The sequence below is a fragment of the Mus caroli genome, chromosome 7, assembly GCF_900094665.2.
Source record: "Mus caroli chromosome 7, CAROLI_EIJ_v1.1, whole genome shotgun sequence".
Classification (NCBI taxonomy): domain Eukaryota; kingdom Metazoa; phylum Chordata; class Mammalia; order Rodentia; family Muridae; genus Mus; species Mus caroli.
The window spans coordinates 106209900-106223526 of NC_034576.1; the positions used below are offsets into that span (position 1 = coordinate 106209900).

General features: G+C 36.3%; 1 protein-coding gene across 1 annotated transcript; it reads left to right on the plus strand.

Annotated features, from left to right (window-relative positions):
• The first annotated feature begins 10462 nt into the window (after positions 1–10462).
• LOC110299265 (olfactory receptor 52A5-like) lies at positions 10463–11410 on the plus strand. Its single transcript, XM_021168922.1, has one exon. It carries the CDS (start codon positions 10463–10465, stop codon positions 11408–11410), a length of 948 nt encoding a protein of 315 aa, XP_021024581.1.
• The last annotated feature ends 2217 nt before the right edge of the window (positions 11411–13627 follow it).

The window sequence follows — 13627 nt, forward strand, 5'->3', positions numbered from 1 at the left end:
AGGTCCCTCAGCACTGCCATGTTAACCCTGCACACTTCACAGATATGGTATAGTTTAAGAGTTTGTCTTCCCCTAAGCAATATTGTCTATTGAGACAAATCACATAACTGAAATGGAAGCAAATGTGGTCTCTGGGGAAATCTGTGAAAAGACTAAGAATAAGTCAAGTTAGCTTTGGAGTTCTTTCTATTATATATTTTATGCTGTTTGAGAATTTCATATATAAGGTATTCTGATAAAATTCAGGCCCCTATTTCCTCTCCCTCAGTGCTTCCCCTAATCTGACCCCTTCCCTTACCAACTCCATATACTTAGTTTATAAATCATGGATTCCATTTAGTGCTGTCTGTGTGTGCATTGATATAAGACAATTTTCTAGAACATAATTTCTCTTATACTACATCTCTGAAGGAAACTGACTCCCACTTAGATAGAGATGGTATTGCTTGAACCTCTACCTCATTCATGTTTGAATGCTCAGTTGCTTTATTTTGTGCAGGTCTTACATAGTAAGTCCCTACCACTGTGAGTTCATATTGGAGTGGCCCTGTCATGCCTAACAAATAGTTTTATTGCTCATTTCCACTACCTTGCAATATTTCCTTCCCCTCTTTCATGATGGTGCCTGAGCCTTGGTAAAGGAGTATAATATAGATGCCCATCTAATGCTGAGAAGTCCATAGTCACTTTATTCTTTATCTATTGACAATTCACTGGCTCTATAGTAATTGACATACACTGCAAAACAAAACACATATACACACACGCACGCACACACAACACCAAAAATTTCTCTGATGGAGGGAAAGACAGTAATATATAGTCATAAAAATATTAAATTAAAGAACAGTTTTATGCTAAATGTACATAGTTAAAAGCAGAATAATAGAGATAGAAGAGAGAATCTCAGAGCCAGAAGATACAATACAAGACATAGAAATAATAGTCAAGGAAAATACCAAAATCAAAGACTTCCTATCTCAAAATATTCAAGAAAATCCAGGACACAATGAAAAGACCCAACCTGAGAATAATAGGTATAGAAGAGAGTGAAAATTCTGAACTCAAAGGGCCAGCAAACATCTTCAACAAAATTATAGAAGAAAACTTTCTGAAACTAAAGAAAGAAATGCCCATAACCATACAAGAAGCCTACAGAACAACAAACAGATGGGACCAGAAAAGAAATTCCTCTGACCATATAATAATTAAAACACCAATTGCACAGAAAAAATACTTAATATTGACCACAATAAGGGAAAAATGTCAAGTAACATATAAAGGCAGACCTATCAGAATTACACAAGATTTCTCACCAGAGACTAAAATCCAGAAGTTCCTGGGCAAATGTCATACAGACATAAGAGATTAAACATGCCATCCCAGACTACTATACCCTGCAAAACCCACAATTACCATAGATGAAGAAACCAAAGTTTTCCAAGACAAAATAAAATTTAAACAATATCTTTCTACTAATCCAGCCCTACAGAGGATAATAGAAAGAAAAGTGCAATACAAGGAGGGAAACTACACCCCCCAAAAAGCAAAGAATAAATCTTTTCACAACAAATCCAGAAGAAGAGAAACACACAAATGTAATTCCAAGTCTAACAACAAAAATCACAGGAAGCAATGATCATTGGTCCCAAATATCTTTCAGCATCAATGGATTCAATTCCCCAACAAAAAGACATAGGCTAATAGACTGGATACATAAGCAGGATCCAGCATTTTGATGCATACAGGAAACACACTTCAGTGAAAAAGACAGACACTACCTCAGAGTAAAAGGTTAGAAAACAATTTTCCAAGTAAATGGCCCCAAGGCACAAGCTGGAATAGCCATTCTAATATCCAACAAAATAGACTTTCAACACAAAGTTTTCAAAAAAGATGGGAAAGGTCACTACACACTTATAAAAGGAAAAATCCACCAGAATGAACTCTCAATTCTGAATATCTTTGCCCCACATTCAAGGGTACCCACGTTTGTAAAGGAAAAGCTCCTAAAGCTCAAAACACACATTGAACCTCACCCAATAATAGTAGGAGATTTCAACCTACTATAGACAGATCATGGAAACAGAAACTAAACAGAGACACCCTGAAACTAAAAATTTATGAACCAAATGGATATAATATACATTTACAAAATTTTTCAACCTAAAACAAAAGAATATGCCTTCTTCTCATGATACTTTCTCTAAAAGTGAGCACATACTCAGACATAAAACAAAACTCAGCAGATATAAGAACATTGAATTAATCCCATGCATTCTATCAGACTACCACAGACTAAGACTGGTCTTCAATAACAACAAAAACAACAGAAAGCCCACATACACATGGAAACTAAACAACTATCTACTCAATGATAACTTGATCAGGGAAGAAATAATGAAAGAAATGAAAGACGTTTTAGAGTTTAATGAAAATGAAGCCACAACACACCCAAACTTATGAGACACAATGAAAGCAATGCTGAGAGGAATACTCATAGCTCTGCATGCCTCTGAGAAGAAACTAGAGGGAGCATACACTAGCAGGTTAACAGCTCCTCTGAGAGCTCTAGAACAAAAAGAAGCAAATATACGCAAGAGGAGTAGAAGGCACGCGTCACCACGCCCGGCATTAGTGAAGAATTCTATCAGACCTTCAAAGAAGAGCTAATACCAATACTCTTCAAACTATTCCACAAAACAGAAACAGAAGGAACACTGCCCAATTCTTTCTATGAAACCACAGTTACCTAAACCACAAAAAGACCCAACCAAAAAAGGGAACTACAGACCAATTTTCCTTATAAATATCGATGCAAAAATACTCTGTAAAATTCTCACAAACTGAATCCAAGAAAACATCAAAATGATCATCCACCATGATCAAGTAGGCTTAATCCTAGAGATGCAGGGATGGTTCAATATACAGAAATCAATCAGTGTAGTGCACTATATAAGCAAACTCAAAGAAAAAACATATGATTATCTCATTAGATGCAAAAATCCTTTGACAAAATACAATACCCATTCATGTTAAAAGTATTGGAGAGATCAGGAATTCAAAGTGCATACCTAAATATAGTAAAATCAATATACAGTATAACAATAGCCAACATCAAACTAAAAGCAATCCCTTTAAAATTAGGGACTAGACAATGCTGCATACCTATTCAGTATCATACTCGAAATTCTAGCCAGAGCAGTTAGACAACAAAAAGAGATCAAAAGGATATAAATTGGGAAGGAGGAAGTTAAGTTATCATTATTTGCAGATGATATGATAGTATATTTAAGTGACCCAAAAAATTCTACCAGCAACCAACTACATCTAATAAATAACTTTAGCAAAGTGGCTGGGTATAAAATTAATTCAAACAAATCAGTAACCTTCCTATACTCAAAGGATAAAAGGATGAGAAAGAAATTAAGGAAACAACACCCTTCACAATAGTCACAAACTATATAAAATAACTTGGTGTGACTTTAACCCAGCAAGTGAAAAATCTGTATGACAAGAACTTCACAGAAATCGAAGAAGACCTCAGAAGATTTAAAGATCTGCCATGCTCATGGATTCGCAGGATTAATACAGTAAAATGGCCTTCTGGCTGAATGTAATCTATGGATTCAATGCAATCCCATCAACATTCCAACTCAATTCCAACATTTCTTCATAGACTTAGAGAGAGCAATTCTCAAATTCATTTTGAATAATAAAACACTAAGGATAGCAATAACTATTCTCAACAATAAAAGCACTTCTGGGAGAATTACCATCCCTAACTTCAAGCCATACTATAAAGCAATAGTGATAAAAATTGCATGGTATTGATACAGAAACAGGCAAGTAGATCAATGGAATAGAATTTAAGACCCAGAAATTAAACCACACACCTATGGTCACTTGATCTTTGACAAAGAAGCTAAAACCATTCAGTGGAAAAAAGACAGCATTTTCAACAAATGGTGCTGGTTCAACTGGCCATCTGCATAAAGAAGAATGCAAATTGATCCATACCTATCTCTTTTCACAAAGCTCAAGTCCAAGTGAATCAATGACGTCAACATAAAACCAGATACACTGAATCTAATAGAAAAGGAAGTGGCGAAGAGCCTCGAACACATGGGTACAGGGGTAAACTTCCTGAGCAACCCCGATGTCTTATGCTCTAAATCAACAGTCAACAAATGGAATCTCATAAAATTGCAAAGCTTCTGTAAGGCAAAGGCCACTATCAATAGTACAAAATGGCAAAACCCAGATTGTGTAAAGATCTTTACCAACTCTACATCCAATAGAGGGCTAATATCCAATATAAAAAAAACAAAAAACAAACAAACAAAAAAACTCAAGAAGGCAGACTCCAGAGAACCAAATAGCCTTATTAAAAATTTGAGTACAAAGTAGAAACAATATCTGTACAAAATATTGTAATATTGTTTTGCAAATAATTAAAATAAAATTCTTTTTTAAACATATATTTTAAAAGAATAGTGAAGTACAAAGCTAAATAGGGAATTCTCTGTGACAGGATTTTCCCTATCCAATCACATTAAAATATTGGTGCAGCAGGGGGTCTGTGATTGGACAGGGAAAACAGAGGTGGTGCTAAGAGTTGCAGAGACAGAGTCTCGAGAGAAAGAAAGAGAAGCCAAGATGGATGCAGATGGACAGGAAGAAGAACCTGAACCAGTGTGGCTTTAAATAGCCACAGGTAGTTATGATATTATAAAGGATAGAATAATTGGAATAATTTGTCAAATCTAGGTGGGCAGCTTTTATCATTATCAAATTGGTTCTGAAATTATTGTATTAGAATCTTGTGAAGTGAGAATTTATTGACACATAAATATGACTTGTTAATTATAAGCTTCTAGAGTTTTGTTTCTTCTAGGTAAATGCATGTTGTGCTGGCTGACCAAGGGGCTGACAGTTGTTTGCATGGGGTTGATGTACCAGCAAAGGGAACTCAGGAACTCCAGCCCCACCAAAGAGTTTGCTGGCAGAGAGAATAGCCCGGCAGGATCATGCCAGTCTGAGAGTTGCAGTAGCACCAGAAAGCCTGCCGGTTATTTTTAATATTTTCCACTACAATTCTCAACCAAGGAATCTTAAACGACTGAGAAATATCCTTTGTCACCAGTGAAATGCAAATCAAAACACCCTAAGATTCTATCTCACACCAGTCAGAATGACTAAGATCAAAAACACAGGTGAGAGCAGATGCTGGTGAGGATGTGGAGAAAGAGCTACACTCCTCCGTTGTTGGTGGGATTGCAAGCTGGTACAACCACTCTGGATATCAGTTTGTCAGTTCCTCAGAAAATTGGACATAGTATTACCTGAGGACCCAGCCATACCACTCCTGGGCATATACCCAAATGATGCTCCAACATGTAACAAGGACACATGCTCTGTTATGTTCATATCAGCCCTATTTATAAGAGACCATATGGAAACAACCCAGATGTCCTTCAACAGAAGAATGGATACAGAAATGTGGTACATATACACAATGGAGTAGTACACAGTGATTAAAAAGAATGACTACATGAAATTTCCAAGCAAATGGGTAGAACTAGAAAATATCATCCTGAATGAAGTAACCCAGTCACAAAAGAACACACATGGTAGGTACTCACTAATAAGTAGATACTAACTCCAAAGTTCACAATGCCTATGATACAACCTACAGACCATATGGAGGGTAGAAGAAAGGAAGATCAGGGGTGTGAATGCTTCAGACTTGCACTTAGGGGGAACTGGAAAATTGTGGGAAATGGAAGGAGAAGGGGACAAGGGAAGGGGAAAGGAAGAGGAGAAAATAAGGATGGCAGTATCAGAATCTGGAGGAGACATGAGAGAAGTACAGAGGGTCAAGAAATCTAATAAAAATAGGTAGCAGGAGGAATGAGGAACTGGGTATAGCCACTAGAGGGTCCCAGACACCAGAGAAATATGAGGCTCCCAGAACCCAATGGGAATGACTTTATCCATAATGCACAAAGAAGGGAGAGATAGAACCTATGGAGACTACCTCCAGCAGATTGGCACAGTCTCTGGTCAAGCGATGGAGCCACCCACACATCTCAAAGTTTTCTTAACCCAGAAATGTTCCTGTCCAAATTGAGAACTAGAACAAAAAATGGAACAGAGACTGAAGGAAGGGCCAACCAGGGAATGGCCACACCTGGGAATATATCATGTTTGCAAGCACGAAACCCAACACTGTCACAGTGGTCAAGAGGGGCTTGTGGTCAAGAATCAAGTATGGCAGTTCCTGGGGAGGTCTGGCCAGCAACTGACCAATGCAGAGGAGGACACTTGGAGCCATCCATCAGGCTGAACTCAGGGAACCCAATGGGGAGCTGGCGAAAGGACTGGAGGAGCAGACGGAGATTGCAACACCATCAGAAGAACAACATAGTTTGGCCTGACCACCCAGTTCTCCTGGACACTATACTACCAACCAAGAGTATAGATAAAGGGATCTTTGGCTCCAGATACATATGTAGCAGAGGATGGCCTTGCCCAACAACAATGGGAGGGGAGGTTCTTGGTCCTGGGGAGGTTTGATGCCCCAGAGTAGGGGGATGCTGGAGCGGTGGGGCAGGAGATTGTGAGTGGGTGGAGATGCACTCTTATATAGACAAAAGGGACGGTCAAGGACAGATGTAGAATGTGGGTTGATGGAGGGGTAACCAGGAAGTGGGATATCATTTAAGATGTAAACAAATGGAATGATTAATAATAATAAAATAAAATATTAAAAATCAGTGGTTTGTTTTCTCAGTTGGTATTAGCAATTATGATTAGCATGAAAAAATGTATTTAAAATTAATGAGAATGTAAAACATTGTGCAATCAGTTCCATTTAGCCACTCTTTCTTTCACAATTGAGCATCTTTACATATTCTGTTACATTCCTGACTTAGAGGGTTTGGGGCAGACTTTCACCCATAGTCATGGGAAGTTTCTGCTATTTTCACAACAACATTTTCCTGCATTGTAATCCTTTTATATTCACCACGAGGCATATTTAAAGCTATGTTCGTTATGATATTCTGATCAAGAGTAGAAAGTTACAGTAATGAAGAGTTGCAAATTCAAGAACTCATTTTCTTAGCAAAACAAGACCCAAAGAATGGAAAATAAGGTGTATATTTGTCTCTGAGTGTATACAGTTGTCAAGAGCACTTTGGTTATCAGAAATACAGAGAAATAGATATATGTTACCCATTCATTAGAGTTTTGCCTTTAAGAAAATTGCAATGAGTTTAGGGATTCATATCCATAGTATTAGTTTTAAATAGGTAATAATAACCATTCATTTTGTGGAAATATTCCTTCACAAATTAGAATGAACTATTTATGTATTAAAAACCTTTTCTATGTAGAACATTAACTGCTATATTCCCCAATCTTTTATGTGTCAGAATATCATAATGAACATAGCTTTAAATATGCACAGTGGTGAATATAAAAGGATTGCAATTCGGGGAAATGCTATTGTGAAAAAATTACATTTATTGATTATGTATGCGGTGTTAATGCCTCTATGACATGAGCCAGCCCATTTGAAAAGCTGATTGATTACACTTACTTGGGACTGCCTAACATCAGACAGTCAATGTCCATGACCACCAGAGATGTTTTCTAGAAGTAATTGGCAGTAAGATTTGCAAAAGCAAATGGGCATAGCTTTATGTCTCAATGATATTTAGACACCTGCTGTTAAAGTCATTCTCAGCTTTGTAAAGTAAAATTGATAATTCCAGCATGTATAGGCACTGTGGTAGTAGAAATAGACCAGTTTGCTCCTGGTGTTGATGTATTAAATCTTAGGAGGCATTTAAACACAAAAATTACTTTGTGGATATTTTTTGTTATCTGTAGACATTTTTGTCCAGTCAATTGTTGATACTGAAGTTTACTCTTTAAAACTGATATGGATATTACAGGAGTCACCAGGATTTAACAGAAGAGTTCTGGTGGACCAGTGTAGTGCCTCATAGATGCAAGAACTGTATAAGTATGAAGACAGGGATTGATTAACACTGGGCCTTGTATTAAAGATTAGTTGGTTACTCATTCGTGCCATGAGAATTGCACCAACTCCTTGCTTGGATGCTGAACAAGAATCATGTTCTTTAGTAGCCTCTGAAATGCTACAATATCATTAATATCTGAGCCCATACAAAGAGGTTGGGAAATTAAACATGTTTGTGTTCCCATGTGAGTCTCTGAACTTCCAAAAGAAACACTAAGGTAATATGTGAAGAGACTATGGGAATTGCACCTGCACATATGAGGTGACTTCTAATTAATTATATTTCAGCTCAGACATTATATAAAGGAAGGAAATATGTCCATAGAACTTGACCTAAATGTGCAGAGTGTTAACATGAAATGTTGATTTTTTTTTTTCTAATACTAGAAGGTATTTCTCCCATCTTTTCTTGTAGTCATTTATGGATACAGGTATGTAAGCCACTTTTAGTCATTATATTAGCAGCAAGTGGTAATAAAATCCCACAATGCTTATACTAAAAGACACTAAGATTTTTAGCATTTTTGATAGTGGTCATTTCCTTTTCCTAATCCTAGCCTCCAGTTATCTCTGCATGTGCATAACTGGCAATAATGTAGATCTGTATTAAAAAATATATTATTTCAAAACTTAACCAATTGAAATGAAAGTAAACTACAATTAACTTGGAGGTTTCTAAAAGATTATAATCATTAAATATTCCCTCAATAAGAAAACAGATAAATACTAACTTTTTAATTATTTAACTTGTAATTAAAGACAAAGAGAATTCAAAGAGTAGGTGTTTAATCTGGGAGTTAAATAAAAAACAAATATGTTAGGAAAACTACAAAAGAAGTGCAAGGCAGCAATAATACACGTTTTACTCTGGATATGATGTAGAATTAAAAAACAGATTCTCCAAATACTAAAAGTATGTAAAAGTGATTAAAATAATGACATCTTTAATATCAAGATTATTTTAGTTTAGTAGTTTTATTTAAGTGGTTGAATCTTAATTACAACAGTCTCCTCTCATCTTTGGTCAATTCAGATATCATTTCAACAAAAAAATTTTTACCCAATATGTTCTTAAATTTACCCATAAAGTAAATTTAAAGACAATTTACTTCATCATATTGAGACAAAATATATAACATTGCAGGCTAAAAATAACAATCATATTAATAGAAAGCATATATTATTGAGAATATACATATATAACACACATTTTGTATATATTTAAACATGTTAAATCAGAAGGTGATCAAGGTGGAGAAAAGAGGTCTTTTAGAGAGAGGAGAGGAGAAACAGGAGAATACCTATGTCATGAAATACTAAGATATAGTAAACTTCTTCACATTCATTATTTACTCAGTGCTTACTGATACTACTGTATCAGTAAAGAGTGAATATACATTTAATTGCCCTTTTTCTTACATCTTTGTTAAATGGAGAATTGCTTCTTGAAAAAGATGTAACAACAAATGTTTATATGCATATGTGTATACATGTCTATAAAACTATTTGTATATATATGTATATGTATATATATGTGTATATATATGTATATATATATATATATATATATATATATATATATATATATAATCACAAGCAATCACAAGCAACCAAATCTCATTTTCAATTAAATACTTTTCATAAGTATACAGACACATCTTCTTTCTGGAATATACATAATAAGCATTTATTTGGAAAGTTTGTGTCTCTTGTGTATGTTTATTGTGTATGTTTATGATGAGATAGACATGGAAAGACATAAATGTGAGGGGGATGAGTTGAGCCCAAGGACCCCAATGGAGGAGTCAGAGAAAGGATTGAAGGGGTTAAAGGGATTTGCAGCCCAATAAGAACAACAATATCATCAACCACACACCCCAGAGCTCCCAGGGACTAAACCACTAATAAAAGAGTACACATGGAGGGACCAATGGCTCCAGTCACATATGTAGCAGAAAATGACCTTGTCTGTCATCAATGGGAGGAGAGGCCCTTGGTCCTTTTAAGGCTCAATGCCTCAGTAAGGGGAAAAGCCAGGGTGGTGAGGTAGGAGTGAGTGGGTGGGCATCCTAATAAAAAGCAGGGGGAGGGGGAGTGTCTAGGGGGTTTGTGGAGAGGAAACCAGGAAAGAGGATAACATTTGAAATGTAAATAAATGAAATATCCACTTATAAAAAAAGAAAACTGAACTCTGAAATAAAACATTCACACCTAGAGAAGATATGTAGACATTCTTAGATCTACATAAAACAGTCTTGTCAGTAAAATTTTGTTTCTGAAAAATGCCATGTGAAATCCCATTCAGTCTCTGATTGTGTGAATCTAGGTGAGAGCATAACACAGAAGGAATATTCTCAGTACCAGCTGCCAGTCTAGTTGAGAAGCCATATGTCTACAGGCTGAGGCAGCATGCCCCATCTCAACAGCACCATCTTCAGGCCTTCAGTGCTGACTCTGACTGGGATTCCTGGCTTGGAGTCTGTGCAGTTCTGGATTGGGATTCCTTTCTGTATCATGTACATCATTGCACTTTTGGGGAATTCTCTACTCCTATTTGTCATCAAAGTTGAGCGAAGCCTCCATGAGCCCATGTACCTCTTCCTAGCAATGCTTGGAGCAACAGATATTTCTCTTAGCACGTCCATCTTACCAAAAATGTTAGGTATATTCTGGTTTCACCTTCCAACCATATACTTTGATGTCTGTCTCTTACAGATGTGGCTGATTCACACATTCCAATGTATTGAATCAGGCATCTTGTTTGCCATGGCAATGGACCGTTATGTGGCAATATGTGATCCTCTAAGACATGCATCCATCTTTACCCAGAGACTCCTCACTCAAATAGGAGTAGGAGTCACACTCAGAGCAGCCCTGTTTGTAGCTCCATGTCTCATTCTTATCAAATGCAGGTTGAAATTCTACTGGACCACTGTTGTTTCCCATTCATACTGTGANCACATGGCCATTGTGAAGCTGGCAGCAGAAGATGTTCATGTCAACAAGATCTATGGTCTGTTTGTGGCCTTCAGTATACTTGGACTAGACATAATTTTCATCACACTCTCNTACATTAGAATATTTATAACTGTCTTCAAGCTCCCTCAAAAGGAAGCAAGACTCAAAGCNTTTAANACATGTGTTGCCCATATTTGTGTCTTCTTGGAGTTTTACCTTCTGGCCTTCTTCTCCTTCTTTACACATAGGTTTGGCTACCATGTTCCATCTTACATTCACATTCTCCTGTCCAACCTTTACCTACTTGTCCCACCTTTGCTCAATCCTATTGTTTATGGTGTGAAGACCAAACAGATTCGAGATCAAGTGTCCAAAATTTTGTATTGTAATTATTCTTAATGATGTTTCATTTATTAATTTTGTTTCAAATTGCAAATCTCACTCAACACTCTTATTTTGCTTACATTCTCTCTCTGTCTCTCTCTGTCTCTCTCTCTCTCTCTGTGTGTGTGTGTGTGTGTGTGTGTGTGTGTTTAAAGAGAGGGAGAGAAAAGGAGAAAGAATGAGGAGAAAGAGAAAAAGAGATAGAAAGAAGGTGAAAGAGAAGGAGAAGGAGGAGGAGAAGAAGGAGAAAGAAAGAGAAAGTGGAAGAGGAAGAAGAGGAAGACAAAGAGAAAGAAAGAAAAAGAGTGTTTACTGGTGCATGTGAAAGCCAGATACATTCCATTTTGTTATGTTGGCTTTTGTTGTCTTTGTTTTGTGTTGTTGTTGTTGTTCTTGTTTGTGGGTGGCCTCTTTTGACATGGTTTTCACACTTTTATTGTTCTGGCATGGACATCTTCTTTTACCTTTCCAAACAATGAGATAAAACATTTGCCATCACACTCAGCTTTTTACATAGATTCCAAGGGATTGAATTCAAGTTTGAACAGCAAGAGCTTAACCAACTGAGCTGTCTTGACAACCCAAACCTTTGCTCCTGATGAATGTTTAATCTAGTTCTCTTTGAAGAGGTACTAAGTCTTAGTTTTAATTTCTTCTCACACATGATAACATTTTCAGCTTCTTAATTAGTTCTTTACCTGCTATAGATGAAATTAAAACAATTCTAAACAGATTTAGTCTTAATTTACTATAAAAGACAGTTATATTTCTGTATAAATTAAAGTTTTATTAATGAACACTTTTCAAAAAGTAACGCTACATACTAAACATCTGAAATCCTATTTACAAGTATAAAGTGGCATTGGTACCACTATGTGTGAACTTCATCTGAATGTACTTATGTTATAAGTAAAGGCAGTCATTTGTTTTATAATTTGTAATCACATTCAGCATCACTATAGAGATGATTAAATATAACTCACTATTTGTATCCTTGTGAATTGAGAACTAATTTGACAATGAAAATTTAAGTGTGTGTTAATATTTAATTGTTGTTTCTTCTATTCAAGATCATATGTGGTGATCTTAAGACAAATTTTTATAACAAATTATTAATAGAAAATTAAATATTAAATTGGTAGTTTACAGATAAAATAAGAGATCCTCAAAGTCAGATATGTTTTATGTTCATGTTTATGATTTCTTCATTGTCTTACATTTTTATAGATCTAATATCTGGAACAATTACCACACTTGCATCAATGAGTAGAACGTTTGTGTGTTTGCTACATGATTTTTTTTTCTTAGAGTGAGATTTGCTGTAAATATCTATGATAGAATAATGGATATTGGATACACTCAAAATACCTGGCTTAATAGTAAAAGACATGAGGACATGAGTAAACAGATCAAAGATGATGATCTAATTAAACAGCCAATGATGTATTTATAAAAAGATAAAAGGGGGTATATGTTCTATGGAGGTGTGCTGAGGTATGGTGGAAGGGGGTGCCTCAGCAGGCCCATGCCAAGCTATCTCTTCCCCCTGAGGGACCAGTCACCTGACAATTTAGTATAGAATAGAGTTTTTTCATTGCATGGGGAGGGGAGTCAAGATGGCAGTAGTGGCAGAGAAAGGCACACACACACACACAGAGAGAGAGAGAGAGAGAGAGAGAGAGAGAGAGAGAGAGACAGAGAGAGAGAGAGGAGATAAGAACTAGAGGGAGTAGAGGCTGGCCATGAGCCCATAGAGAGAGGGGAGAAGGGAATGGGGCAAGATTGGGGGACAGGAAGCAGAGGAGAGAGCAAGAGTAGGCAAGCAGTCCCTTTTACTGAGTTAGGCATACCTGGCTATTGCCAGGTAACTGTGGGGTGGAGTTTACCTGTCTGTAGCAAGGTAATTGTGGGGTGGATCTTAGACAGAATGCTAACAGCCAACTAGTAGCAAGTTCAGACACATGGGTTATTTAATACGTGAATTAGAGAAGCCCTCATTCTGTGCTTCCTTGCTATAATATGTTTATGTTATGTATTTGATATTCCTTTGCAACGCTTATGTTCAAAGTAATTGATACAAATATCTGATTCCAGATACCTCCATACAAAATGTACACTTTTCATGTTATAAAAGATAATGAGTTTGGAACTATTTTTTAAATTTATTTCATTTTAATTTTTATAAATTTATTTATTTTATGTATGTGAGTGTTTTGCATGCATGCATGTTTG